The following is a 25633-nucleotide window of genomic DNA, read 5'->3' on the forward strand; positions in this document are numbered from 1 at the left end:
GCTAAAAATGTTAAACCATGAAGTCTCTAGGATGAAAACAATTCATCAAGATTAATTTTAATATTTTCCGTAATACAGAATTATTTTCTGTATGAAGGAAGAAAATCCCATTAAAAAAAGGTCACTTTTGATTGGTTAAGAAACCAAAATAGGAAGTGTTTAAGAACCCAATATTCACAGGGTTTTGCTGATGAATACATTAATAGCACTTACTTTCCTTATTTACCACCCAGACTAAGCTCAGTGTTGTGAAAATCGCTGTTGCCACCAATACCTAAAGTAACGCAAGTGCTGCAGGAAGTGCAGCTTCTTGCTCTGTTGAAGGTCTTACTGTGACGTCAACTGACTGTTACTGGAGACACCAAAATCCTAAAGCTGGCTCTTAACAGTAGAGTATTATCATCTGCCCTTTGCTATACTTTTGTGCATTTTGTCAGGTAGTTTATGTAGCTATAGGCAGAGATGCTACATAGGAAGTCACTGTACCTCTGTCACTAAAGTCATCCACCAGCACAATTTCTGCTATCAGCTCAGGAGGGGAGCGATTTAGGATGCTGTGCACTGTCCGGAGGAGAGATGACCATCCTTCATTGTGGAATGGGATTATCACGCTGGTGTTTGGGAGCTTCTCCAGGTACAGCTTGTTATTGCAGCTAGACAGGGATGAAACAAGTTATAAACATACCAAGTAAACAGACACTGTCACATTTCTCACAAATGCACGCAGCAAAGAATGTGCAAAAGCTGCTGGAACGTCAGCATCTCCTCACAGGGACTTGCATACGGTTTTGTTGTAGACAGCAATAGCAGAGATGCCAGCCTTGCACTCAGACTTTATGGGATGCTTATGAAAGAAGTTAGGGAGGAATTAGGGAGATTACTTGGATCTCTTCCTTTTCCCAACTTCTCTCCCCCTCCATCCCCTCCCTATGTACGGCCAAGGAGAGGGTCTGGGCTTCCCCCCCATTTTGCTCCAATCCCCACCCCTGAACAGGAGAAAAGGAGGACTGATTCTAGGACAGCTGATCTCCTCTGCCCCTAAGGCCTTTAATTACCTTGGCCATTTGCGGGCCTGGCTGCCTTCCTGGGATGATCCTCCTTTTCTTCTCCATCCTCAGTTGCATTACCTCTTTCCTCCTCTGCTGCCTCCTCCTCCTGCAGCTTCTCCTCCTTCACTGACTGTGCAGTGAGGGTTGAATAGGAGGCAAGCCACTGTGAGAGTTCGTGGATTTTGGGGTGCTGGATTCACCACCCGAGTCACAGGCAGCATGCTGCATTCTTCCCCATGCGGACCCTGCTGGTACCGAGAGTGCACTAGCAGGGTCCACACAGGGCAGTCAGCATGCAACATGCAGCCTGTGGCTTGGGCGGTGAATCTAGCAGAGCCCCGACCCGTTCAAAATCACCGTGGCTTGCCTCCTGTCAGATCCTTACTGTGCTGTTGGAGCATCAGTGGAGAAGAATGCCGCACACTTCCACCTCCACCACTCCTGGTGGCCACAGCGCTATTTGACGTATTCATTGAACCAAAGTGGTGGTAAGTCTCACACACACACACACTATAAAATGGGTGCTTGCAAAATTAGCACATTGAAGCCTAAATTAGTAATATTGTAATTACAAGCACAAATTGGGTGGATTATGGAAAATTAGGGACGGCTGGCATCTCTGCAATAGCAATGTAACAAAAATTCACGGATTCACGGTTCACTCTTATCTGGTGTATAATCCATTGTTTTCATATGATTTAACAACATTGACAGTGTCAAGCAATCACTATAAAGCACAGTATGGAAGATTTGCATTTACTTCCATCACTGGGAAAGCTTGTGAAACTCATGCTTGAGTCTTGTAAAAATCTTCTGCTGTGACAGTTCATTCAAGATAAATCACTGACTACTATTGCACAAGTTTTAGACAACGATTGCAATTTTATGATCAAGAATAAATTCCACAGCATTAGGAAAACATCTGTTGCCCATTTGTTCACCGTTAAATGTGCTAGTTACTGGGGGGAAGAAAAAAGCAGGACTGCATATCAGCTACCTCCTCTAATTAAAAAAAAAGAATATGACTACAAATAGTTTATTTGAAAGCTCTAGTGGCTCAACTTCATTAAAAACTCTTACTGATCCTCTCCAGCTACACCTGAACAGAGTCAACACAGAAGTACTATTCTGTTTACTACTAGCAGCTCCCAACAGTTGGCAAAGAGCAGATGAAAGCAAAGATAATATGGGAAGTTACAGGTGAGACAGAATAAGGCTATTTAGTCTAAAAGGTTATAAATGGGGAGGGGCTGGGATAATGAGTGTCATATTTAACTGCTATCGCTGTTAGGTTCGCAAACAAAGTTTATTCTCTCCAGGTATTATTTCTACAATTCCTTTAAAAGCCCTCTAACATTAGCGTGCAATATAGCACAATGTCTTATTCGAATACTGTTTACAGCACACGAGGAAAGTGAGCAATAGAACCAGAAAGCTATACAGACGCTCCCCGACTTATGCAATCGTTCCGTTCTGGAAAGCCTTGCGTAACTCAAATTTCATGTAAGTCGGAAACGTACACCCGTACATTATGCAAAAGTTTCTGTGACTCGAAAATCCTATTTCTGGCTTATGGAGCTTTTCCGTAAGTGTGAATTTGAATAGATCGGGTCTTGCATAACCTGGGAGCATCTGTACCTTACTGGTGCTCAAGGTGATCCAGCACTCTGTACCAGAGCTTCTATGTTTAACAGGCCAACACAAGCTGTATCTGGTGAGAACTTAAATCTATAACCTTCTGCCTGGGGCATATTCCTGAATATAAAACCAATTTCAGCTCCTATTCCAGAAATTAATGGGGTGGTATTAATTCAGAGTATTCTACAACATGCTCAGTTCTTTGGAAAATGCTCTTATAGACTTCATCTTACCCATTTACTTCATTATAAATTGCCCTCATCACATCACTACAAAACACTAGACACTCCATTTCCAAATACATCTTTTTAAGGAGGGGAAAATGCACACCAGAAACTTTCGGTCATTAGTGCCTTCATTTCAAGTCTCCTTTAAATATACCCCGGTTCACTTCTCTAGCTAATCCTAACATCAATTATATCCAGTACAGTTTATCCTCTTCTTGAGACTCACATAATTATAACTTGCTATGGTAAGGGGAGTTTAACTCAAGAAAACCAGCTGCATTGGTATCATTAGTCATAGCTTAAATTGTTGGTGACCCAGACACCTCATTTATTAATTTTAACTAGGGACCAGAGCCTGAAGTTAAACATTTTTAAAAAGTCAAAGTAACTGATTTCCGATTGCTAATTCTGCAACTTAGTGACACATTAGGGAACATGAGCCAATGCATTAATTCCTCAGGTACCATCTGAAACTTAAATTCTCAAAGCCCAAAACAATCCAAATAAATGCAGTTTAGCAGAGTTGAAGTTGCCTGAAGCTCAGTTATGTTCATAATGAGATAGCAAAGTTGAGACAGAAAAAGAAAAAATATTTTAAAAAAAATCCTAGCTTCTAATTTGTTTGCAAGACTTCTAGATGAAATTACTGCCATTAAGTTTGAAAAAGCTTTCTATGGAAGAAATTTACACTCGAGTATTTAAAAAGATAAGTTTATAAAGTGACTAAGAACCATATACCCCCCATAATCAAAAGCACTCTGTGGCATTGCTTAGGAAAGGCTTAAGCCTTTCACGACTGCATGAACATGAAGGATTTTCTCCTTAGCAATTAGAGAAAAACGAAGTAAAATTTGATGCCACTCCACAGGAAAGACATCTTAGCTAGCTGAATTCAACAGTCAAAAGTAGTTTCTGACTAGAGCTACTTTGTGGCCATGCTTATAATCCCTAGAAAGAGAAGTTTATTATAAAGCCCTGAGTATCTGAGAAAATTCAATTCATAGACCCTTCACAATATGAGTCAATCTTTTTGGAATGCTCCAAAATTGGTTTTCCTTCCTAGATGTTTCAAGATTGTGAAACTTAGTTTGTGTCAGACTTCCAAGAGGAATTAATGGCTCATGGAACTGTACAGTCTCACTTCCAACTGGTCACTTATGCAAAAGTGACCCAGGTAATTAGTGACCAAGTCATTACCATCTGATGGCTCTTTGGTGCAGTTGTCAAGTGAGTTGGACATTTAAATCCAACTTCCAGTAGAGAGAGGACCATAAAAATGTTGTTTTAATTGTTCTATGGTTCTGGCCATTTCAGTATACAATTTAATCAGCATGAAAAGTGATCTATGAGGCAGGAGGTAGCTACCTCCCGAAAGGGTTGAGGCTCCAACAGTACATAAAAATGAAATATAGAAATAGAATAAATTCTAGTGGGAATGGCAAATTAGGGCATCTAGACTTTCATTACCACAAATACCAAGTGTATACTCACTTTGGGTGCCTGATATCTGGAAGGGAGCGATTAAGAGAAATTTTATCGCTCACAAAGATATTAAAGCCATTTTCCCTGTATGCTTGGTCCACTTGCTCTGCATCAGTCATCGGATAAGGTTTTCCCTGCTCTCCATTTCCTATGGATAGATACAAAATAAACCTGTATCATCACGGCGAATCACAGTCTAAGTGGCCAGAGACTGACACAAAAGCAGTCATCTTTTCTGTGAAAATTCTTCCTTCAACAACACTGTTTGTACATAGTTGATATTCCGAGTTATAAGAAATTCTCAGCACTGGGTTAACTTCATCGATTTATTTTAATGGGTACTGTATATTTTGCTAGAAACACTCAGCTGTGCAAATATGAAACATTAAGCTCTTCACTCTGAAGCCAGAATTGAGGGGATTGGAGACTGATAGGACCAAAGCTGGATCCATTAGGTTTCTTTTGGTTTACAGATGTGAGTGCCTGTACATAGTATAAACATTTCTCATCTCAGCCTCACTCCCCATCCCAAAGCGGTTACTAACATTTCAAAGGGAAATCTTGGAAACATTTTATTAAGGTGAACAAGGCAGCCTTAACTTTACATTTCCACATGTTTGAGTGTCCTTCACCATTGTAACTCTTTTGTATTAGAATTTAAGCACTCCGAATTGCGTGTCAAACTATGGAAACAGAACAGATTCCTCTAGAATGGCAGCGCTTGTAGATTTTACAAAACAATGTTTCTCCTTTCATGGGTCCGCAATATTTGTCAGAACTGTAAAGGCATTTATAATTTTTTAAACAGCACCCACCCTTGAAGTGCCAATGTGCTGCCACCATCTTCTACTCAAGAGACTGGCGAAAATGCTTCTCATTCCCTGTCACTCATGAGCGGTACAGAGGCAGCTGATGTTGATCAGTGTTAAGAACATACGAGCATGCTGTTCCCCCCCTTCAGTCTGCTGAATAAGGGACCACACCATTTTATGATCCACATTAGATACACTTATAAGTGTTGTTATAAGTTTATAAGCACATACCTGTGCGCTCCAAGTCCCTCCTTATAGCTTCTTTATCATGCCAGTCCTTTTTCCTTTGTCCATCATCAAAGTAAACTTCTTTCCTTTGCCTCACATGCGAGCCCTTTTAATACACACAAGATTAGAGCCATTACACCTTTGAAACACATTTACCCATCCACATCAAAGAGAAAAGCCAATACCCACTTCTCCTTGCCCGAACCAGAACTTGCAGAAAGGGCAGCTTTTATTTGCAGCTATGTCCAGCAGAAGATTTTCCTTGCCCCAAAACACTGTTCTATAATTATCTTCAAATATGGTACAGCGGTGTAGGACCATACTTAAAATGAGCGTAATGTCTGTTAGTAAGGGCACCTTTAAATTGCAGTGTCCATTAAAAACTCATTTTCACATTAAAAGTTAACTGGTCTTATTTCCTATTTAACTAATAAAACTTTATAATGGGCAACCTATTTCAGAATCGTTACTAATTAGCATACAGTAGCACCTCAGAGTCATGAACACACGAGTTACAAACTGACCAGTCAACCACACACCTTATTTGGACCTGGAAGTACACAATCAGGTAGAAGCAGAAACCAACAAATAAAAAGGCAAATAAAATACCGTGTTAAAAAAAAATGAAGGGAAAGCAGCATTTTCCCTCTGCATAGTAAAGTTTCAAAGCTGTGTTAAGTCAATGTTCGGTTGTAAACTTTTGAAAGAACCACCCTAATGTTTTGTTCAGAGTTACAAACAACCTCTGTTCTTGAGGTGTTCTTAACTCTGAGGTTCTACTGTACTACCATATTGGAATAAAATTGGGGAAACAAAACTTGAAGAAGACTTCAGTCTCTCAATACTTAATAGCAAGTTTTCACATGAAACATGGCCCCTATTATCTATCCTTTTCACTGTAGCTTTCAAGTTTCAGGAGCAATCATCAAGGGCATTTTTCTGGGGTGGGGTGAATAAAGGGCAGGGTGATACCTGTACAAGACATAGAAATTGTGGTATTCAGGGCCAGAGACTTAATGAATCTCACCCCAGGTTTCTCGCCTGAATTTTAGGGGACTAAATAAAATCTGAAAAGTTAGAGAAAAAGTTTGTCTGCCAATCATTCTCCATGTGATATTACACCGATATGTATAAATGAGTGCATTACTTGTAGAAACCACATCATAGAAACAGTTGTTTAGCAGACCTCAAATAGTATCTATAAAATCCTGGCTTTTTAAAATTCCTCTTGTACTGAATGGTGAATTCCATAGTATAGCATTATGCATTCCATTAAAAATAAAATGTACACTTTTCTATGCAGGAGAAATTTTAGAGTATAGATGGTATGTATGTGGATATATACATATTTGTGTATATGGAGAGTAACAGGGTGAAAAGAGGTTATTTTGTTTGCATCTTTTCAATAGAAAGATATATTTCCTTTGTTAAAAAGCAGACATGTAACAGAGCTTACAGTCTGTAAAGTAAGACACACAAAAAAGATGCCTTTAGATTAAAATACTTGCAGCAGAAATATAGTAAGAATATTAAGCATAAGCACTTCCAAATCATAAGCCTAGAGTTGCTCTCTCTCAAGTAATGCCCCTTCCCCTAAAGTGCAAAACCCCCTCCTATTATTCCATTATGAATGAGTCTGCTGGATTTTTTCCTAAACCTACTCCACAAGTTACACGTTACAATAAGAAATTTGCAAACACTTTGGTCCTCTTTCCACACTTCACAGATACAGCCTTGGAGACTTAAGGAATCACAAAATAAAAGCATGGCTGGGGCTAGTGCTTTGGATGTCATAATATTACTAACATTAACAGCTTCATTACTTCCTCTATACAGCAGGCGTCTACAGCATTCTACTGGGGGAGTGATCACAGGACATTCTGGACACACACAAAAATCTTGGGCCCAGCATTTTGCACAATCTGATAACAAGCCTGTTTTGGAGTCCCGTAACAGAGGCTCTTCATCTGTTTAAACAATTAAAATGTATGAACTCATTTTTATGCCTTCATTTGTCTTGGGAAAATTTTGTTCTTGGGAACATTTCATTCTTCTCTTTTTACCCCAATAAATATTCATAATTGAATGGGCACCAAAGTACTGTACTGCAATCTGCAACTATGGAACACGCATCCTAATACTGTGATCTAAGCCTTACTTAGTCTGTCCATCTAACAAAGTATAATTCGACCAAGCTAACGTTTTTAGGACACCCAGACATGTCACTTGCAGTTCAAAGTGATGTCATGAGACTAAATCCCAATTTAATCTCACTAACAGCTGCCATTTTAACCCTAACCATATCTAACTGCTCTGCTGCACTAGTCACATCTATAGTTACCCATTCGTTTCCATGCATTACAATACAACAACAGAGCCTTTCAGTCTAAGATCACAAAATGACTTAAACAATCTTCAAAGCAGCCTGGTAAAATCAGGATTATACCTATTTTGCAGATGGGCACACAGAAGCATAGCTGAAACGTGGCCATCGCAGACAGAAAGGTCCTAGTTATGTGTTCTAACTACTAAACCCCATTTAATCCCCTTGAATAAAAATGTTTGCAAGGTAGTATATTGAATTTTTCACCTCTTGCTGTTAGCAATTCTAGCTTTACTTGCATGGTGCATGATGTCATGGAAAGCAAGCTGATGGGCGTTCAAAGAAAAGCAACAGCGCTGAATGTCTGTGGTCAATTTATGAGTAAAGATTAGGAGACTTAAGTATGGACAAGGATGCGGATAAGTGATACATTCTCTGAAAATATTTATACTGTGCAGACAGTAAGAAAAGAAAGGAATTATTTAGGATGGCATACAGCAGTATAACTACATCTGGGGATGTAATTAAGAAAAGTAAAAACCTTGACAAATGAGTGCTGGTTAGACTGTTAAAGGGAAGCAGAAGACTTATTGTTTGGGACATTTAAAATTAACGTAAACAAACTAGTAGGAAAACTTCCTGTGGAGTAAATCCTGCATCGGCAGGGAGATAGACCAGGTGAACTAACAGATCTTTTTCATCTACCTTATGATTCTATAATTATTGCAGCCTATCTTCTCCATTTTTTTTGCATATCTTCCCACCACCAAAGGTGATGGCTCACCTTTTACTTTAAATATTGCTTATTGGAGAAAATGGCCTTTTCTCCCTCCCACCAATAAATATCCCTTTATCAGCCACTGATCTCCGTCCAAATGCAGAGATTGCTAACATATTTTCAGATATACATTTCACACCTATTAGTACACAAACTGAATAAAATCACCAACAATCTAACATTCCTCTCTAGCTAAATTTGTTGATGGACTAGGGTTTTTAAGAAGTATTAGGAATGTACCTTCTGCCCAGACTGTTTCACGGCAGCACGCAGAAACAAAACAACTAGTCTAGCTCTGAAATGCCAGGGCTTCTTCCCTTGAAGACCTGAGTGACAGCAACTGAATTAGCCCTTTCCCACAGGGCTATTTCTCACCTGCTCACCCCACCTGCACTCAGACAACGTGAAGATCAAATTAAGCTGCCTCAGCTGTATAGTGAACATTGGTGACATAGCAAAACATATGGAAGCCTTCTTGATCCATCACTAGCTTTGAGCACTCAGCAGCTGACCTTCCAGTGATCTGCCACATGTCATTCAGATATTTTCTGGCTTGGCTGTCCCCTACTATGGTGATTTGCCACCATTCCTTCCATGACAACTTTCTCAAAGGTAGCTACCTCAGGCACACAGATGAAAAACAAAACACATAAGTTGATGCCCATTGACTTCCAACAGCAGGGTCCGCTTCTTTCCAATATTTTTAACCATTATTCATCTTTTTCGTCCAGCAGATACACAAAAGTTTTCACCAGGACCATATCTCAAAGACTTCAATTTTCTTCTTGTCAGCAGCATTAATTCCCCACAATTCACAACCATATGTAGGGGCAAGTGTAAGCAAAGAGAATACTCCTACTTCGCCTTATTTGGTTAATCTCAGGAGGTTATTAATAGATCTTATGATGGAGCAATTTGTAAAATTCACAAGTAACAGAAGAACATGTTACTGTCCATTCAGACCCCATTAGGGAAGGCGGCTGCACTTGGAGGGGACATGTGAAAACGAGGAGTTAAAACCCTGGAAAACTTATCTTCCAGATACAGTTTGGGACACTCCCCTTCAGATTATTTGACCCGTGATGACGACAACATTTAATATTGGGTAATGAGCTGTAGCTCAGGCCTGCGTGTGATAGTTTGGTGTTTCTGAATAAAGGTCAATTGCTACATTCTACATGGACAAACCTTGTGTTCTTCATCAAGAAGTGGCAGATAACATGAGGTGAAGACAAGGAAGACAGGCCAGTGATGATGCAGGAGCAATAAAAATTGGAGTAGCTGAGTTATTTCTGGCACAGAAATCTGAATGAGTTTTCAGCATGACTAAGCCCACTTTGCTGTTCTGCCACAATGGGCAAAACAGTTTATCTTGTCTACCATATTTACTTCCAATTTTCCAGACAATATGCCACCAATATCAAACATCAGGCAGTCTCTCCAAAGTTCTCTTAAAATGCACTATTATATTGCAGGATTTTTATTCTCTTGGCATACTGTTCAAAAAAGCCAGTTCTGCTCACTAGCCTCTCCCTATTTATCAGGGTGTTGCCTGCTCAATCCAACTTATGGAAATGGTTGGCAAAATAGGAAAGTTTCCTTGCGGGTGAGGTGGTTTTCTTTGTTTTTTCATTTTCTTTTTAAACATGGCTGTGTGTGTGAACATGAGTAAGGCTCCATGTCTGTCACAGCGGTCACTGATTCTGTGACCTTCCATGACATCTGTGACTTCTGCAGCGGCCCGTGCAGCTGGCCTGGGCTACGAATTTTTGTTTACTGCCCATGACCTGTCCATGACTTTTACTAAAAATACCTGTGACTAAAATGTAGCCTTAAACATGAGTACTGCACTGGATACTATAGCAGCTTGCCAAGCACAAACCACCTTGTGTCAGTAACCTCTTTGGCCTCCTGTTTATAAAACTCTGGACTTACACAGCACAGCAGAGAACCATGCTACTTTACCCATTTTATTGTTTGCTGTGATTTGACACCTGTTACAGAAGCATCACAAAGTCAATCTAGAAATTTTATCTACTCGCATGTCTATAATTTAACAAACTAGGATCACACTTCTAGACATAACTAGGGTTCAGTCAGTTTCACACCAGCACTGCCAAAGGAGGGAGAGGGGGCAGCGTGGGGCTACTTGTCATCCACCTCTCTCTCTAGTCCCCCTACTTGTTTCTTCCACCTAGCATCAATGCATAGTGAAACTAGGATGTTCGAGAGGATTCACACACAAAAAAAAAAATGACAAATGTTAACCTGCTTTGGACACACATACTTCTTTATAAAAGCTATTGTAAATCTCAAATGCAAAGCTGATATAAAATCATAACAGCATATGCTATATTTTAGATCTTCTTGGTTTCAGAGATGCAGAAATTACATTACTCAATCCCAACCAGGACTACTCCATAACATTTCACTGAATTCAGATAAATGTTTCCAAATATTTGCTTTAATTGTGCCACTTACAAGCAACCAACATTTTCATAGGTTTTGCAGGTCACCATTCAAATATTTTTCTAAGGTTACTGAGAGTCCTTGGCAAGAATCACATCAACATCAGCAATATCTACTGAATGTTAAGGCCTTGTCTGCACTACGGGGGGTAAGTCGATCTAAATTATGCAACTCCAGCTACGTGAATAACGTAGCTGGAGTCGACTTAGCTTAGGTTGACTTACTACAGTGTCTACACCGTGCTGTGTCAACAGGAGATGCTCTCTCAGTGACTTCCCTTACTCTTCTTGTTCTGGTGGAGTACTGGAGTTAACGGGAGAACGATCTGTGGTCGATTTAGTGGGTCTTTACTAGACCCGCTAAATTGACCCCCAGTGCTTTGATCACCACAGCGTAGATACCCGGTAAGTGTAGACATGCCCTATGTTTGAAGGCTATTATTTTTTTACTAGTTGCAGTAGTCAGCCTCATTAAAGTAGTCTGCCATAGTTTCAATGAAACTTCTCAGCATTCACAACGCTGACATATTCAAAATACACGAGGCCTGTGACATCAGTCCAACTACAGAAGTCTGCTGAAGCTGAGTCATTAAGATCAGGGAGGGATTTTTTTCTTCTTCAGTGTACTGCACTGTTGTGTATTTATCAATAAATGCTACCAAAACAGTCAAAACTCCTTTTATTATACGATCTCCCTCCTCCCCACACTACAAATTCCACAGTTATGAAATGTAATTAACAGTAGCACATGGTGTGGGACTACAGACTACACGTCATGGATTTAAGCGAGGGGGAGGGTTAAACTACTAACATGTTGATTATTTCTCTTAATCTTGCTGCGGGGGCCATTTAATAAGTGTTGCCGATGTTGACGTTATTTTGCCAAATGTATTTTTATTCATCTTTAATACTTTTTATAAAGAGTATTTGAGCATCAGAAATCTAAACACAATGGAGGAGCAGACTGTGTAGCTTTTTAAATGGCATCCTTCAGGGATGCTGCATGGAATTTATCTTTAAGTAGTAAATTATGGATATTAAGCAGGTTGATAACATCCCCATAAGCAGGAACTCTAGACTAAATCTGAGCATGCTGCAATACCTAGACAAATCTTTGGGACTGAGTTCAGCTTTAAATTTTAAACAAATGTATCTGTGCGTATAACTAAGTTTTCTTGTGTTTTGTCACGAGTACTTACCATGAACTTCAATTACACATCAAAAGGCATTACCATATTTTGCCAAAGAGAATAAATATGACTGTGCCTTGTTCAAAAAATTAAATTTTAGTTTAGAAAGGTGGAGGACATTCTTTGACAGCTGTATTTACAGAATCTGCATATGCAGTATAGGTAGATAAGCATTTTACAGATGAGGGGTTTTGTCTATATAAACTATACCTGCAAATTTAAGTTCTTGGCTAAGGCCTTCTTAAACTTTGAAATTTTATGTTTTGCAAAGCAAGAAACTGAGGCAGAGCAAAATTATGTATATTTTTTAAAAAGTCAGCTGTAAAGAGAAATTAAACGTTTTACAGCTCAAGGCTAGATCATCATCATCAAGTCTAACCTCCCATATAACAGGTATAGAATTTCACCCAATAATTCCTACAGCAAGCCCATAACGTCTGGTTATCCTAAAGCATTTTCCTTTCCTTAAAAACTTTGTTTATCACTTCTTAGTGGTATTTTTGTAGCTATGTCGTAAACTAATCTCCTTCCTCTGTTTCCATCCTTCATTTTCACTGAAAATGAATTAAAGTAGAAAGGCACATTAAGCAATTCATTGAAAATGGATTTAGACAGATTGCTGTAAATAGCCCCTTCTGTTGTCTACCATGCTTTTACTTAACATTCTGCCAAAGGAATCGATTAGCATTCAAATGGCCAAACATACAAAAATGGAATTTTAATCTTTTGTTTAATCACTATTTAGTGTGCCTGGCTCCAGCCAGAATAAATGGAGAGGATGGAGATGTAAGCCAACTGTTTTCTGTATGAGGAAAGAAGATTTGAAGTACACCCTCTAATCACAGTGTTGCAGTTTTCAAAACCTGTTCGGCAAACATTTTTTGGGACTGAATCTGGCAGAAACAAGAAAAGAGCAGCAGTATACAAAGTTCTATAAGCAGTGAGGTTACCATTTTGTCCCCAAACTCATGTATTACATTGCAAATACACGAGTTCTGCTGTAAGTTACAGTATGGGTATGTACTCTGCAGAAGGTGCTGACCAAAGCAAAATAGGAGGAAGCAATGTTCCCTTTAATTTTTTACATCCATGTGCGGAATGAATTTTGTTATGTGCACCAATATGGAAGTGATGTGTGGTGGGGGTGGGGCCGAGGGGTTCAGAGTGTGGGAGGGGGCTCAGGGATGGGGCAGAGCGTTGGGGCTCTGGGGTGGGGCCCAGGGATTAGGGGTTTGGAGTGTGGGAGGGGGCTCAGGGCTGGGACAGAGGATTGAGTGCAGGGGGTGAGGTCTCTGGCTAGGGGTGATGGCTCTGGGGTTGGACCAGGGATGAAGTACAGGCTGCACCGGGGCTGCAACAGGGAGAGAGGACTCCCCCCAGCCCTCTCATGCTACCGCAGCCCCAGGGTCTTTCTTGCCGGCTGCGGCAGCCGCGGAGCCGAGGCACCTCTCACCAGTTGCGGCGGCTCCGGGGTCATGGGAGAGGCGCCTCTCCCACCGCGTGTCTGCACAGCCACACAGCTTAGCGAGAACATAGGGAGGAAGGAATACTTCCGTCAACCATTGCAAAAAAGTTAAGACTGGATGTAGAGCCATAAAGATATGTTAAGTAAGTTAACAGGTTAATGACCGAAACAAACAGTCGTGAATTACAGACTAGAGGAAAGCTTTAGTTAAGAGGCCCAGTCAAGGTTGAGGTCTTAAACTGAACCAGTCTTGACAACTGTCCACTACTTTAAATCTTTTTACGCCATGTAGAGGAGAGGGGAGAACAGGACAGTGAGGCAGAACTGGAATGGCCAGCAGTGGCAGCAGAATTTCAGCAAGGTCACTCTCCTAGAAGTCTGGGCAGAGCATCCTGGAGCTACAGTGGCAGAATACCAACACAAGAGTTCCCCCTAGCATGTTGAAATCATCATCTGGAAGCTCACCAACCCTAATTGCTTCTTGGCAGTAGCAAACCAGTTTGATGTTGGTAGATCAAAGATCAGAGACTTTCTGAATGTTATGGAGAGCCAGAAAGCCTGTCTCTGCAGAATGTCCGAAGCGGTCAGAGAATCAGTCATGGACACATTGTGCTCCCACTTTGGAGATGGAGGTAATGAATATATAGGTAATGAATGTACCGTAATCAAGAAATGACTGAAGTATGTATTGATTTTATTAACAATAGATACTACTGGGGGGCTGGGGGGTGGGGTGGGGAGAGAATAGGTTATGTAATGGCTGGGTTGAACTGTACCTCAATGAAATTATGCAGCTCAGTTACTCCAAAATAGCTTTCTTTGACAGGGTAACAAGCATTGTGGATAGATGTGGTATATCTTGAGTTTAGTAAGGTTTTCAATACTGTCTCTCATGACCTTCTCAGGAGCTACTACAGGTGGCTGCATAACTGGCTGGAAAACTAAATATACCCGTGACTAAAATGTAGGCTTAAACATGAGTACTGCACTGCGTACTACAGCAACTTGCCAAGCACAAACCACCTTGTGTCAGCAGCCAGAGAGTAGTTATCAGTGGTGCACAGTCAAGCTGTAAAGGCATATTGAGTGGGGTCCCACGGGGATCAGTTCTGGGTCTAGTTCTGTTCAATATCTTCATCAGTGATTTAGATAATGACAGAGAGTACACTTAAGGTTTGTGGATGATACCAAGCTGGGAGGGGTTGCAAGTGCTTTGGAGGATAGGATTAAAATTCAAAACGATCTGAACAAACTGAAGAAATTGTCTCAAGCGAATAGGATGGAATTCAATAAGGACAAATGCAAAGTACTCCACTTACGAAGGAACAATTAGTTGCACACATACAAAATGGGAAATGACTGCCTAGGAAGGAGTACTGTGGAAAGGGATCTTGGGGTCATAGTGGATCAGAAGCTAAATATGAATCAACTGTGTAACACTGTTGAAAAACAAAAACCCCCCATCACTCAGGGATGCATTAGCAGGAGTGTTATAAGCAAGACATAAGTAGTAATTATTTTGCTCTATTCCGCACTGATTAGGCATCAACTGGAGTATTGTGTCCAGTTCCAGGCACCACATTTCAGGAAAGATGTGGACAAACTGGAGAAAGTCCAGAAAAGAGCAACAAACATGATTAAAGATCTAGAAAACATGACCTATGAGGGCAGATCGAAAAAAAATGGGTTTAGTCTGGAAAAGAGAAGACTGAGAGGGGCCATGATAATAGTTTTCAAGTACATAAAAGGTTGTTACAAGGAAGAGGGAGAAAAATTGTTTTCCTTAACCTCTGAGGATAGGACAAGAAGTAATGGGCTTAAATTGCAGCAAGGATGGTTTAGGTTGGACATTAGGAAAAACTTCCTGTCAGGATGGTTAAAGCACTGGAATAAATTGCCTAGGGACGTTGTGGAATCTCCGTCATTGGAGATTTTTAAGAGCAGATTAGACAAATACCTGTCAGGGATCGTCTAGATAATACTTAGTCCTGCCTTGAGTGCAGGGGACTGAACTAGAAGACCTCTCGAGGTCCCTTCCAGTCCTATGATTCTATGAAAATGAATATGACTTAAACGTAGATAGAACACTACTTGAATAAAAAACAAAAAGAACAGTTGACCAGAAGTGTGGTGCAAAAATTAAGACTAATGGAACTGAGGCATGGCCAAACGAAGGATTGCTCAGCTGCTGTAGTTGATGTAATCAAAAGGGTTGTCCCCCCTCCAGGGGGTGGGCAGGTTGCTGTGGGAAAGTCCTGTAATTATGTTGACTGAAATGGTGGTCCCAATCAATAGGGTGTTTGCTCCATAGTTTGCAGGACATTGCAAGATTGGGGTGCAGTGCTTGATATTTTTAACAAAAAGACTAACCACCATAGCTGTTTGCTGCTGCACTGTCTGAATCATGGCCCTCTCCAAGGCAATACATTCCCCCGTCCTTCCCCTTTGATCATTTGTGAATGCTCCAAGAAACCACCCCTCCACACTTCTGCCTCCGGGGCCCTCTCTTGAGACAAATTCATTAGTTCCTGGAACATTTTCTCTTTTCCCCTTACTGGAGGCACAGAAGTTCAAAGCATCAGCTACAGGACAGGTCCTAAAGTCTGCAGGCTTAGAAAATTGTCACTCTTATTTACAAAGCACCTTTCACACTAAATAGATGGGCAGTTTACAACTCCTACCACTATAGATTTGTACTAAAGTTCTCTTTCTTTTAAAGGAAATTTGAATAGACTCCCTGAATAAGGAAACTGATTTCATAGACATGTTTTAATTACTAAAACACCCTTGCACCAAAAACCTCTAAGTTGCATCTAAAACACACCAGCATATCAATTGTTTAAGATCTTAAAGAGCAGCTGGGGAAGTGATCCCGGGAAAAGTGATCAAATTTGCAGCTACCCTGTATCTCCCATCTCATACATTTACACTGAGAACTCCTGGTACTGAATATTGTCTTGCAATGCTTTCGGCTCTACACACTTGCTGGTCGACTCATCTGCTTCAGGGCCCCCAAGAGTTTGATGTTTATCCCAACTAAAAGTCAGTGCACGACTGAACCTCTGGATTTTCAAAAAAAAAAAAAAAAAAAAAAGTGTACTTGTGGCATCTTAGAGACTAACCAATTTATTTGAGCATAATCTTATGATCAAATAAATTGGTTAGTCTCTAAGGTGCCACAAGTACTCCTTTTCTTTTTGCGAATACAGACTAACACGGCTGTTACTCTGAAACCTCTGGATTTTGGCATGCCAGGTGGCAGCATAGCTTCCCAAATACACACTACTATTTAACCCTCAGACCATGTTTTAATTTGCTAAAAACCCAGCCGGCCTATTTTACTGAATTCATACAGAACAGAACGAAAGTATCTCATTGCTTTAATGTGTTCCTGAATCATTCTGATGCAGCTTTCGTCATCTCTTCCATCAACTATAGCGTCTAAAATCCCTCTAAATAATTTTCTATGTAAATATGCTTCTATGCTGGAGAAAAAGCTTTCTTGGGGGCCTGTCCAACACTATGGAATTAACTCCCCAAGGAACTAAGGACCACCACAAACCTCATCACCTCTGTTCTATATGCAAGGCACATTTCTTTGACCTTGCCTTCTCCAACAGGAGCATAGCAACATGTATTTTTTTAAAATTCCAAAAACACTCCACTGCACACATCTCCCCCAGGGGAGAGAAGGCGAGAACGAATCTGACAGATGCTAGTCATATTACTTAATGCACGACTGGAAGGTACTCAGATAGTATAGTGATTACAGTGGTGTGAGAACCTTTAGAGAACAGTTTTCAGAGTAGCAACCGTATTAGTCTGTCTCCGCAGAAAGAAAAGGAGGACTTGTGGCACCTTAGAGACTAACTAATTTATTTGAGCATAAGCTTTCGGTCAAATAAATTGGTCAGTCTCTAAGGTGCCACAAGTCCTCCTTTTCTTCTTACAGAATAGGAAACTCATTCTGAATGGCAATTTAGAATTTTTTTTTTTTTTTTTTTTGCAGTTTATTCTGAAATTTTTTGAAAGGCTTTGTACAATCCCTGGAAACTGTCAAAGGAGTCGCATGCTTTCACATATAACTTCCAAACAAACAACTTTTTGTAGCATTTTGCCTGCTGACCCAAAGCTTAGTTTCTTTCCAGAGCTGCAAATTAAAACACAGTTATGAAATCCTCAAAAGTTGCTGATGAGTTTTCCACCAAATTCACTAATATGCTGAAAAAACTATTTAAAAATAGGACATGCCTTCTATGCACAGAAACAAGTGTTCACTTTCTTGCAAATTGCTTCACAAACCATATTTGAATCACCTCAAATAGCAGTCACCGATTAGAAGCCCATGTATCTGTGCTCCACTTATCTGCAATTAAGAGCTCATGATCTGGAATATCTTCTTTGTAGCAATCCTTTATAGAAGCAGAATATAACATCATCATGTTTGGAAAACTTACACGTTGACCTATGGGATTAATCAAAATGTTTCTGCATATGCAGAACAATCTGCACTAAGAATTAATATTAAAAGTGCAGGATTCATGAGATTTATAATTCTGTATGAATTCCCTGTATTCCAATTATGTAACTCCTGAACAGATTATAGGAATGTTGAGCCAACTGAGCAATGTGACCAGCTAAAAACAGTGCCTCCAAATATTCCAAAGACTAGTAGAGTATCATATCTATAGACATTTCAGTAAGGCTGAATGATGATGTACTTTTGTTTTCTAAAATGACAAGTCTGTAGGAGTGAAATATATATTCACCGTATCCAGACAACTATATCACATCTGAACTCAGCTCTGCGAATAGGTGAATTGAGCAAATCTGTCTATATTACTATAAATTTAACGGTCAAATTAAAGGAACAGCCTAATGTTTCCAACAGTCTCTAAACAAGCAGGACTACGGGAATGTAGCAAATTCTATGGAAAGTTTGCCCCAAATTCCATAGAGAAGCAAGCGACTTTTTTGATCTCAAGATGCAGGAAGGAGAGAGGGGACTCGGCACAAGAGGAGTGCCACTGTAAAGCTGATCAAGGGTTGTGTCCCCTGGGAATCTGCTGTGACCATGGGACGCAGGATTGTAGTAACATTCCAAGAGCCAGTGAACCCAGTAAGGAAGAAGATCCATCTGCTACTGACCCGGATGGGGAAGAGGATGGTGCATCCTCATTTTAGGCTTTTCTACAGGAAAAAATAATACTGCGGTAAGTCTTACAGAATGTGATAAGCACTGGGTGTGCATACTGGACTGCTGGGCTACCTGTATTTTGTGATCATAAGAACATTCATGATTAGGATGCAAGTTAGATCATTTGCATCACAAGCTAAATAAATCCACCTCTCCCCGCCCCTCCAGTTTGAGTTAGACCAAGATGTTTGAACATGAAGGGTTCGTCAAATAGTATTTATCTTTGACAATAGTAATCAAAATGGTGGTAGGATTGTGTCAGAAGTCAGTATGCTACGAACTGTCAGCATGATGTGCATAACCGCCACAAAAAATGCTCAACCAGACACTGGTAGCAGAAAGAATGGGGAACAGCAACCATGTTCAGCAAAAATATGGCCAACTCTTGCCTGATCCACAAAAATCAACAGGCAGACTACAAAAATTCCACTGCCCTTGCGATGAATGAAGATATGCCAAGATGTGAAGCACGCTTGTCTTCAGAAAAGGTATCACACTTGGTTCTAAATGCTTCAAGAGAAAAGTTAAATTCAGTGACTGATATTGAGTTACATGCAACTCACATAAACGGTATTACAGAACAGCCTTGTGGAAGATCAAAATAGCAAGCCCATTATGCTCATTTTACTGTGTCATGTAATCAGATTACCCATTTTATTTCTGAATGTAAGCTGCACTTTTAAAAGATTGTTTTAACAAAAATTAGCTAAAATTTTCCACGCCATTTTCAAAAACACTAGAAAAAACATGACTACAGTACAGCCTTTTATTAAACTCAACATATTGAGCAATTTAATGGAAGAAACAAATGCATGCATCTCTGCAACGTTAGGGATTGTACATGTCTTGCACCAGCCAATAGAGCGCAAAGCGCCCCAAAATCCACTTAGAAATCCTCTGCATGGAGATTGCCTACCACTTAATCCTTTCAGCTATAGCGATAAACAGCCTTCCTGAGTGGTCTCGTCCTCGGCAGGTAGAAGGCCACGGTCCTGCGGACGTCAAGGGAGTGAAGGAGCTGCTCCCCTGGGGAGCTATGCAGATTCAGAAAGAAAGTAGGTAAGTGTATGGGTTGGTTGAGATGAAAGCAGGATGCAACCTTTGGCAGACACTTGGGGTACAGGCACAGGAAAACTTTGTCCCCATGGAACACAGTGAAAGGGTCTGGCATTATGGTCCCCAGTTCACCTACTCTTCTTGCAGAAGTAATAGCTACCAGGGCCGCAACCTCCATGGAAAGGAGGGATGGGACCATGAAGCCAGTGGCTCAAAGGGTGGTTTCATTAATGTTAAGAGAACAAGGTTGATGTTCCATTGGGGAGTGATAAGTTAAACAGGTTGAAAGGTTCTGACGAGACCCTTCCAAAATCTGGTAGTCAATGGATGTGTAAATATGGAGTGTCCTTCTGTTGGGGCAGGTGAGGGGGGCATTGACAGCAGCTACATGGACCTTTACAGAATTGAGAGCGAGTCCCTACATCTTCAAGACCGGAAGGTATTCCAAAAGAAGGGGAATGTCCACTTCCTCAGGGGCAAATCTTGTGGAGGATTTGTGGCAAGAGTGGTAGAGGGGGAAAGGCATAACTGACTTGGTCCGACCAGCAGAGGACAAGGGCTTCGCTTGGGAATGAGTGCCGAGCCACCCCCTACCCCCTAACAGCAATACATGGTGCACCTGCTGTTGGAGTGGAAGGCAGAGAGGTCCCTGGATGGAATCCCTCACAGGCTGAAAACCTTGTTGACTTCAGTGTCTTGAAACTCCCACTCATGATCAGCCACAAATTTTCTTCTGAGAGAGTCTGCAAACACTGAGTCCCTGGAAGATAGGCCATTGATAACAGGATATTATGAGCAATGCACCAGTCCCACAGAGGAACCTCTTCCACACAGAGTGTAGTCTACCTCGTTTCCCTCTGCCCCATTTGTTGATGTAATAAATGGTGGCCCTGTTGTCGGACATGATGAGAGTGAATGGATAGAAGAAATGCGCAACACATTCTCCATACCGCCTGAAGCTCCAGGATGTTGATGTGCATTCTGGATTCCCAAGAGGTCCCAGTCCTTTGCATCATGTGCTCACCCATGTGGGCACCCCATCTGGCAAGTGATGTGTCCCTGATGATCATCATGTTCAGGGAGGATGGGACGAAAGGCATCCCCGCGCAGACCTGTCTTGGGTCCGTCCACCACTAGAGGGAAGAGAGCACCTTGGGGGAGACTGATGGCAGAAAGTCCATGATATGTCACATGGATGAATGGATTCTCTGGAGCCACGGCTGAAGACCGCGAAGTCTGAGGTGAGCAAAGGTGGGGACGTATGTGTAGGCTGCCATGTGGCCAAGGAGGGATAGGCAAGTCTGAACCAGAACAGGAGGACTGTTTACTACTCGGATAACGAGTTCCTACAGGGCCTGAAACCTATCCCTTGGTAAGCAGGCTCGTGCTGAGACCACGTCATCGGAGGCCCCTATGAAATCCAAAGACTGTGAGGGAACCAAAGTCAATTTTAGACATTTACGCTTAACCCTCAGGGGAAAGGAGCTGGAATAACATGGAGGTCAAGGCTTGAGCCTTGTCCCTGGATCATGCTGCTTGCTGCCAGTCTTCGAGATGGGGAATAAGGACCCCATGATGCCAGAGGTGGGCCACTATGACAGAGAAAACAGGCGAAGACCCATGGAGCAGTGGTGAGTGTGAACGGGAGGACCCTGTATTGGAAGTGCATTTTCATAATTCTGAATAGTCTGAAGCCATTTTCAGCATAAATTAAGCTTCCAGGCTTCTAACCACCAGGACTGATGGTGTACTAACATGCTGCTTTGCATTGCTGAACTAGCTAGCCTGAACAGTCCCTCTGACTGAACTGGAAAGTTATTTTAGTAGCTCAAATAATGAGGAGAATTGTATAATTTCTCTGTTTTACTCTCCATTCTCCCCTCCCAATAGCATCTTAGTCCTAGTAAAGCTACTCTTCCTTCTAATTTTGGACAATTTTTAGTTTGGCAGACAATGCCTGTAATTCTTATCACTGTGGCCCTGATTCAGCAAAGCACTCAAGCATCTGAGTAAACCCACTGAAATCAAAACACATGCACAAGAGGAATCTGGGACTATATTTCTAAATCTGCTTAAGCAGCTTGGCTTCTTTTGCTTATTTTCTTGTTTGTGCTCCTGGCTCCAACGTCATCACGTGACTACCGAGGGTGAATTCCGGCTTCAGAATATCTGGAGCACAAACATCATCCAACAATGTTTTTTGTTTTCAGCAATGGAACATTAAGGTTTTGCTTTTAAATATTTAAGAATGTAACAAAATTCTCCATCAGTCATGGAAAATCTAATTATGGGCTTCACTACTCAACAATGCTAATTTTCACAGTGAATGTGACAATCTAAAGAGGTATATTAAATATTCCTTCTCCCCCACCAAGAGATCTAACTTGCTGCTCAAACTAATACACAGTACCCAGTGATTACAAGTGTGTAGATCTGTGCAAGATTTATCATATTCTACTCAGAGGCAGACTTCCTGCTGTTGCCTAGGTTACTTGAATATGTAGCTTATCACATTGTCTACATTTCCCCTATTTACCGTTTAATTCTTCAGAAATTCTTTTTCTGTTTGTCTTTCCAAATGCTACTCTGATGGAATTTAGCAAATGAAATTCGTGCACTCTGCAGTGACAATAAGTTTTTCTGCATATTACAGTATTGTGAGGAAATTGTAAAAGTGCTTGATATCTAGAGAGGCTGAAATATATTTACCAGGTTCTGAAAGGCTTCTTACAAACAAACAGTTTCATTTATCATGAAATTTCAGCCATCACTCAAAACCAAAATGTACCGTTTATCCCGGGCATAGTAAGTTGTATTATGCAAGGCAAAAAAAAAGTAGGCAGACCTAAGAAGGATGTTGAGTGTGTGAAAAAAAATGAATTCAGCTTTCAGGCATTTGAACTGTTCTGGGAGGTGGGGGTATGTGAAATTGCACTACAGGACCACCCACATTCTATTAAAATAGAATTGTAGAACACTAAGATTGCAAGGTTAACCACTCAAAAAGAATTAGGACATGGCAGAGTTAAGGGCTACCTTTATTTATTCATTTACATTTGAAAACTAAAAAGACGCTCCATATGAGAAACTGTGGATGCCCTAGGCAGCCAATATACCAAAACAGCAAAATAGCCTCTCTCACCTTTCCCCACTCCTCAAGGGGCATATACTCAACCTCCCCCCCCGCCCCCCCCGAACAATGTCATAAATGGTGTTTGCAGTATACCTGGACTATTGTGAAGTCTGGGGTATTTTGGACTGGGAGAGGGAGCACGTTTGATGGTCACACAGCCTTTAGGTGTAGGCATTAAGATACAGTCTCAATACATAATCACATGATTTCCAAAACATAATGTTCAGTTTTCTCCCTTAGATACATATTACAGCACTTTGCAATATTTTAAATTTTTTAAATTTACACTAATTCTTATTATGGTACTGTCATGGTTCCACAGGGGGTGCCATATCTCCGGGAGTGTCCCCTTCTTAGTGCTGGACCTGGAGCCTGCACTTTTTACAAGGGTGAGTCCCACAACCCTGCTATTCTGAGACCAGGTCCCTGGTTTCAACACCTCTTCCTTACCAAAGCTCCTTCAAAAGGTTCAAACAGCATGAACTCCTTGTTTGAGTCTTAACCTCTTGTGAACAGTACAACCAGCAGATGTTTGCAGCAACACAAACAAGACAGCAACTGGAATGTAGTATACAGGATTGCAGAACATCCATGTACAGTTAAGTTCATACCATACTCCTTAAATTTGAATTCAAATTAGAGCTTGCAAAATGCAGAGGTTGCACCATGGGCTCCACCATAGGAAGCAGAAAGGGGACAGAGCAAGAATGCATCTGCCAGAAGACTGGGGAGGGGTGGAGAAATAACAGGTTTATCTGGCTGAAATCAAGGGATATGCAGGGAGTGGAATCCATTCAACAGCAACTGTACACACATGGCATTGACTATGGTATACATATGCAAACATCTCCACACCCACCCTTTTGGCTCTGAAGGTCAAAATGCTGTTCATTTAATTGCAACGCAATGTGTAAAAATAGAGTGAAACATAGTAAGAGTTTATTAAGGCATGTGTCTTCACAGCATTGCGTGGAGATTTTATTAGGTGAGTCCATTATCTATAGAAGCAGCAGTGCTAGAGCACGCCAAACCACTCTGAAAAGTGCACTGAGGGTTAACGTAAACCTTTGACCATAACAAGGAGTGAGCTCTCTGGGTCCCGGTTAGTACAGACTGGCACACTTATCTGTACTCTGATTACAGGGACCAACAATCAAATAAGAATGAGTTCTAAACTCTCGTACCCGGCACTCCTAAACGCGTGCCTTCAAGATCCAAAATTGGGACCAGCTGTTAGCACGGCTGGGACTTTTGCACTGCCTATGTCAATGCTATACTATCAACTTCAGTTACGTTAATCCCAAATCTTTAATGAACAATATATACAGGACCAAGTGTTCTGTAAAGCCTCAACCACATTACCCCATATTTATTTTTGGCATGCACAAACTTGGAGTTTCTGATAATGCACCACTCATAACATGGCAACAGGTACTGTAAAAAAAAAAGAGGGCTGTCAATTAATCGCAGTTAACTCAAATGAGCAAGACCCCCCCCCCCCCCCCGGAAAAAAAATCACTCTTATCACCTATGCTGATAGAAATGTCAAACTATTCAAGATGTGGTCCATGCTGACAGATTAGAAATATGAACATCTTGCAACCTTTCAGTGCAAGTGAACTGCTAAAAAGTTCTGACTGACTTTGCTCCGGGAGTGGACTTGGCTAACTGCATTACTGTGTGTTCCATCTGATCTTACTAATAATCACCCAAGCTTCAGATCTACTACTAAATTCACTATGATAAGCAATTATTTGCCTCTGTACAAAAACGTTAACTTCATGCTCTGTAAACACATCTCCTTGTAAAAGACCAACCTACCTATAAAGATAGCTTCTGACAGCCCGATGACAATCTTTTGTGGCAAATGTCTAAAATGCCTTTTAGTTGGTAACATTTGTTATTTTTCATCCCAGGGAAAAGCGAAAGGAAGAACATAACATCCGTCTAGTGGTGTTTATGGTTCACTTGTAGAATTTTTAAGTTAAGTGGCAACAGAATAGATTTTAGGCACCTGCACAGCTCAACACCCAGCACCCTAATCCAAAAGCAGCTTCTCACACAGTAAAATTAAAAAGCTAACAGCAATAACATTCCAGTAAATCTTTTGTTGCAACATTTCAGCACTAAAAATGCTGTGGGAAAACACCAGGCTCACAGTATTTCACACAGCAAGAAATATAGTAGACAAACGAGAGGAGGTATGGCTAGGAAAGAGTTTTTAAAATAGTCATGGGAATTTCAAGAGGAAAATGAGATCTCAAGCTTAGAAGCAAGCATAAACTATTCTTAACTATACCAGTTTGTGGGGAAACAGGCATAATATTCTGTCACCTGCAGTTCTGTATAAGCTACACAGTACTCATATCTTGTACCTGCTGGGAGTGACTAGACCACTCTAATGTAGACAGGCAGAACATTATGCAACAGTTAAACATGTAAAGCTCCCATATAAACTTTCCAGGAGAGTACCAGCTTCCCCCTCCCCGCCCCCCCCTCCAGGATCTAGACAAATACATACTCACTTTAGTTTTAGAGCAGTGGTTTTCAGCCTTTTTTCATTTGCCAACCCCTTAAAATTTTGAAT

At 40.9% G+C, this 25633-nt stretch overlaps 1 protein-coding gene across 3 annotated transcripts in view; it reads right to left on the reverse strand.

Moving 5' to 3' along the window:
- The window catches only part of GALNT10 (polypeptide N-acetylgalactosaminyltransferase 10), a 121188-nt gene that overhangs the window by 64270 nt on the left and 31285 nt on the right, over positions 1-25633 (reverse strand). Inside the window, exons 1-4 of one of the 3 annotated variants that reach the window (XM_077824652.1) lie at positions 25572-25618; positions 5440-5542; positions 4406-4544; positions 487-653 (exon numbers count right to left, since the gene is read on the reverse strand). In XM_077824652.1, coding sequence (XP_077680778.1) covers positions 487-653; positions 4406-4515 — 277 coding nt within the window. In that variant the 5' untranslated portion in view covers positions 4516-4544; positions 5440-5542; positions 25572-25618. Of the gene's footprint in view, positions 1-486; positions 654-4405; positions 4545-5439; positions 5543-20532; positions 20607-25571; positions 25619-25633 lie in introns of those variants that run through there. The other 2 variants (XM_077824653.1, XM_077824651.1) reach the window with 2 other exon arrangements.

The sequence above is a fragment of the Eretmochelys imbricata genome, chromosome 8, assembly GCF_965152235.1.
Source record: "Eretmochelys imbricata isolate rEreImb1 chromosome 8, rEreImb1.hap1, whole genome shotgun sequence".
Taxonomy (NCBI): Eukaryota; Metazoa; Chordata; order Testudines; family Cheloniidae; genus Eretmochelys; species Eretmochelys imbricata.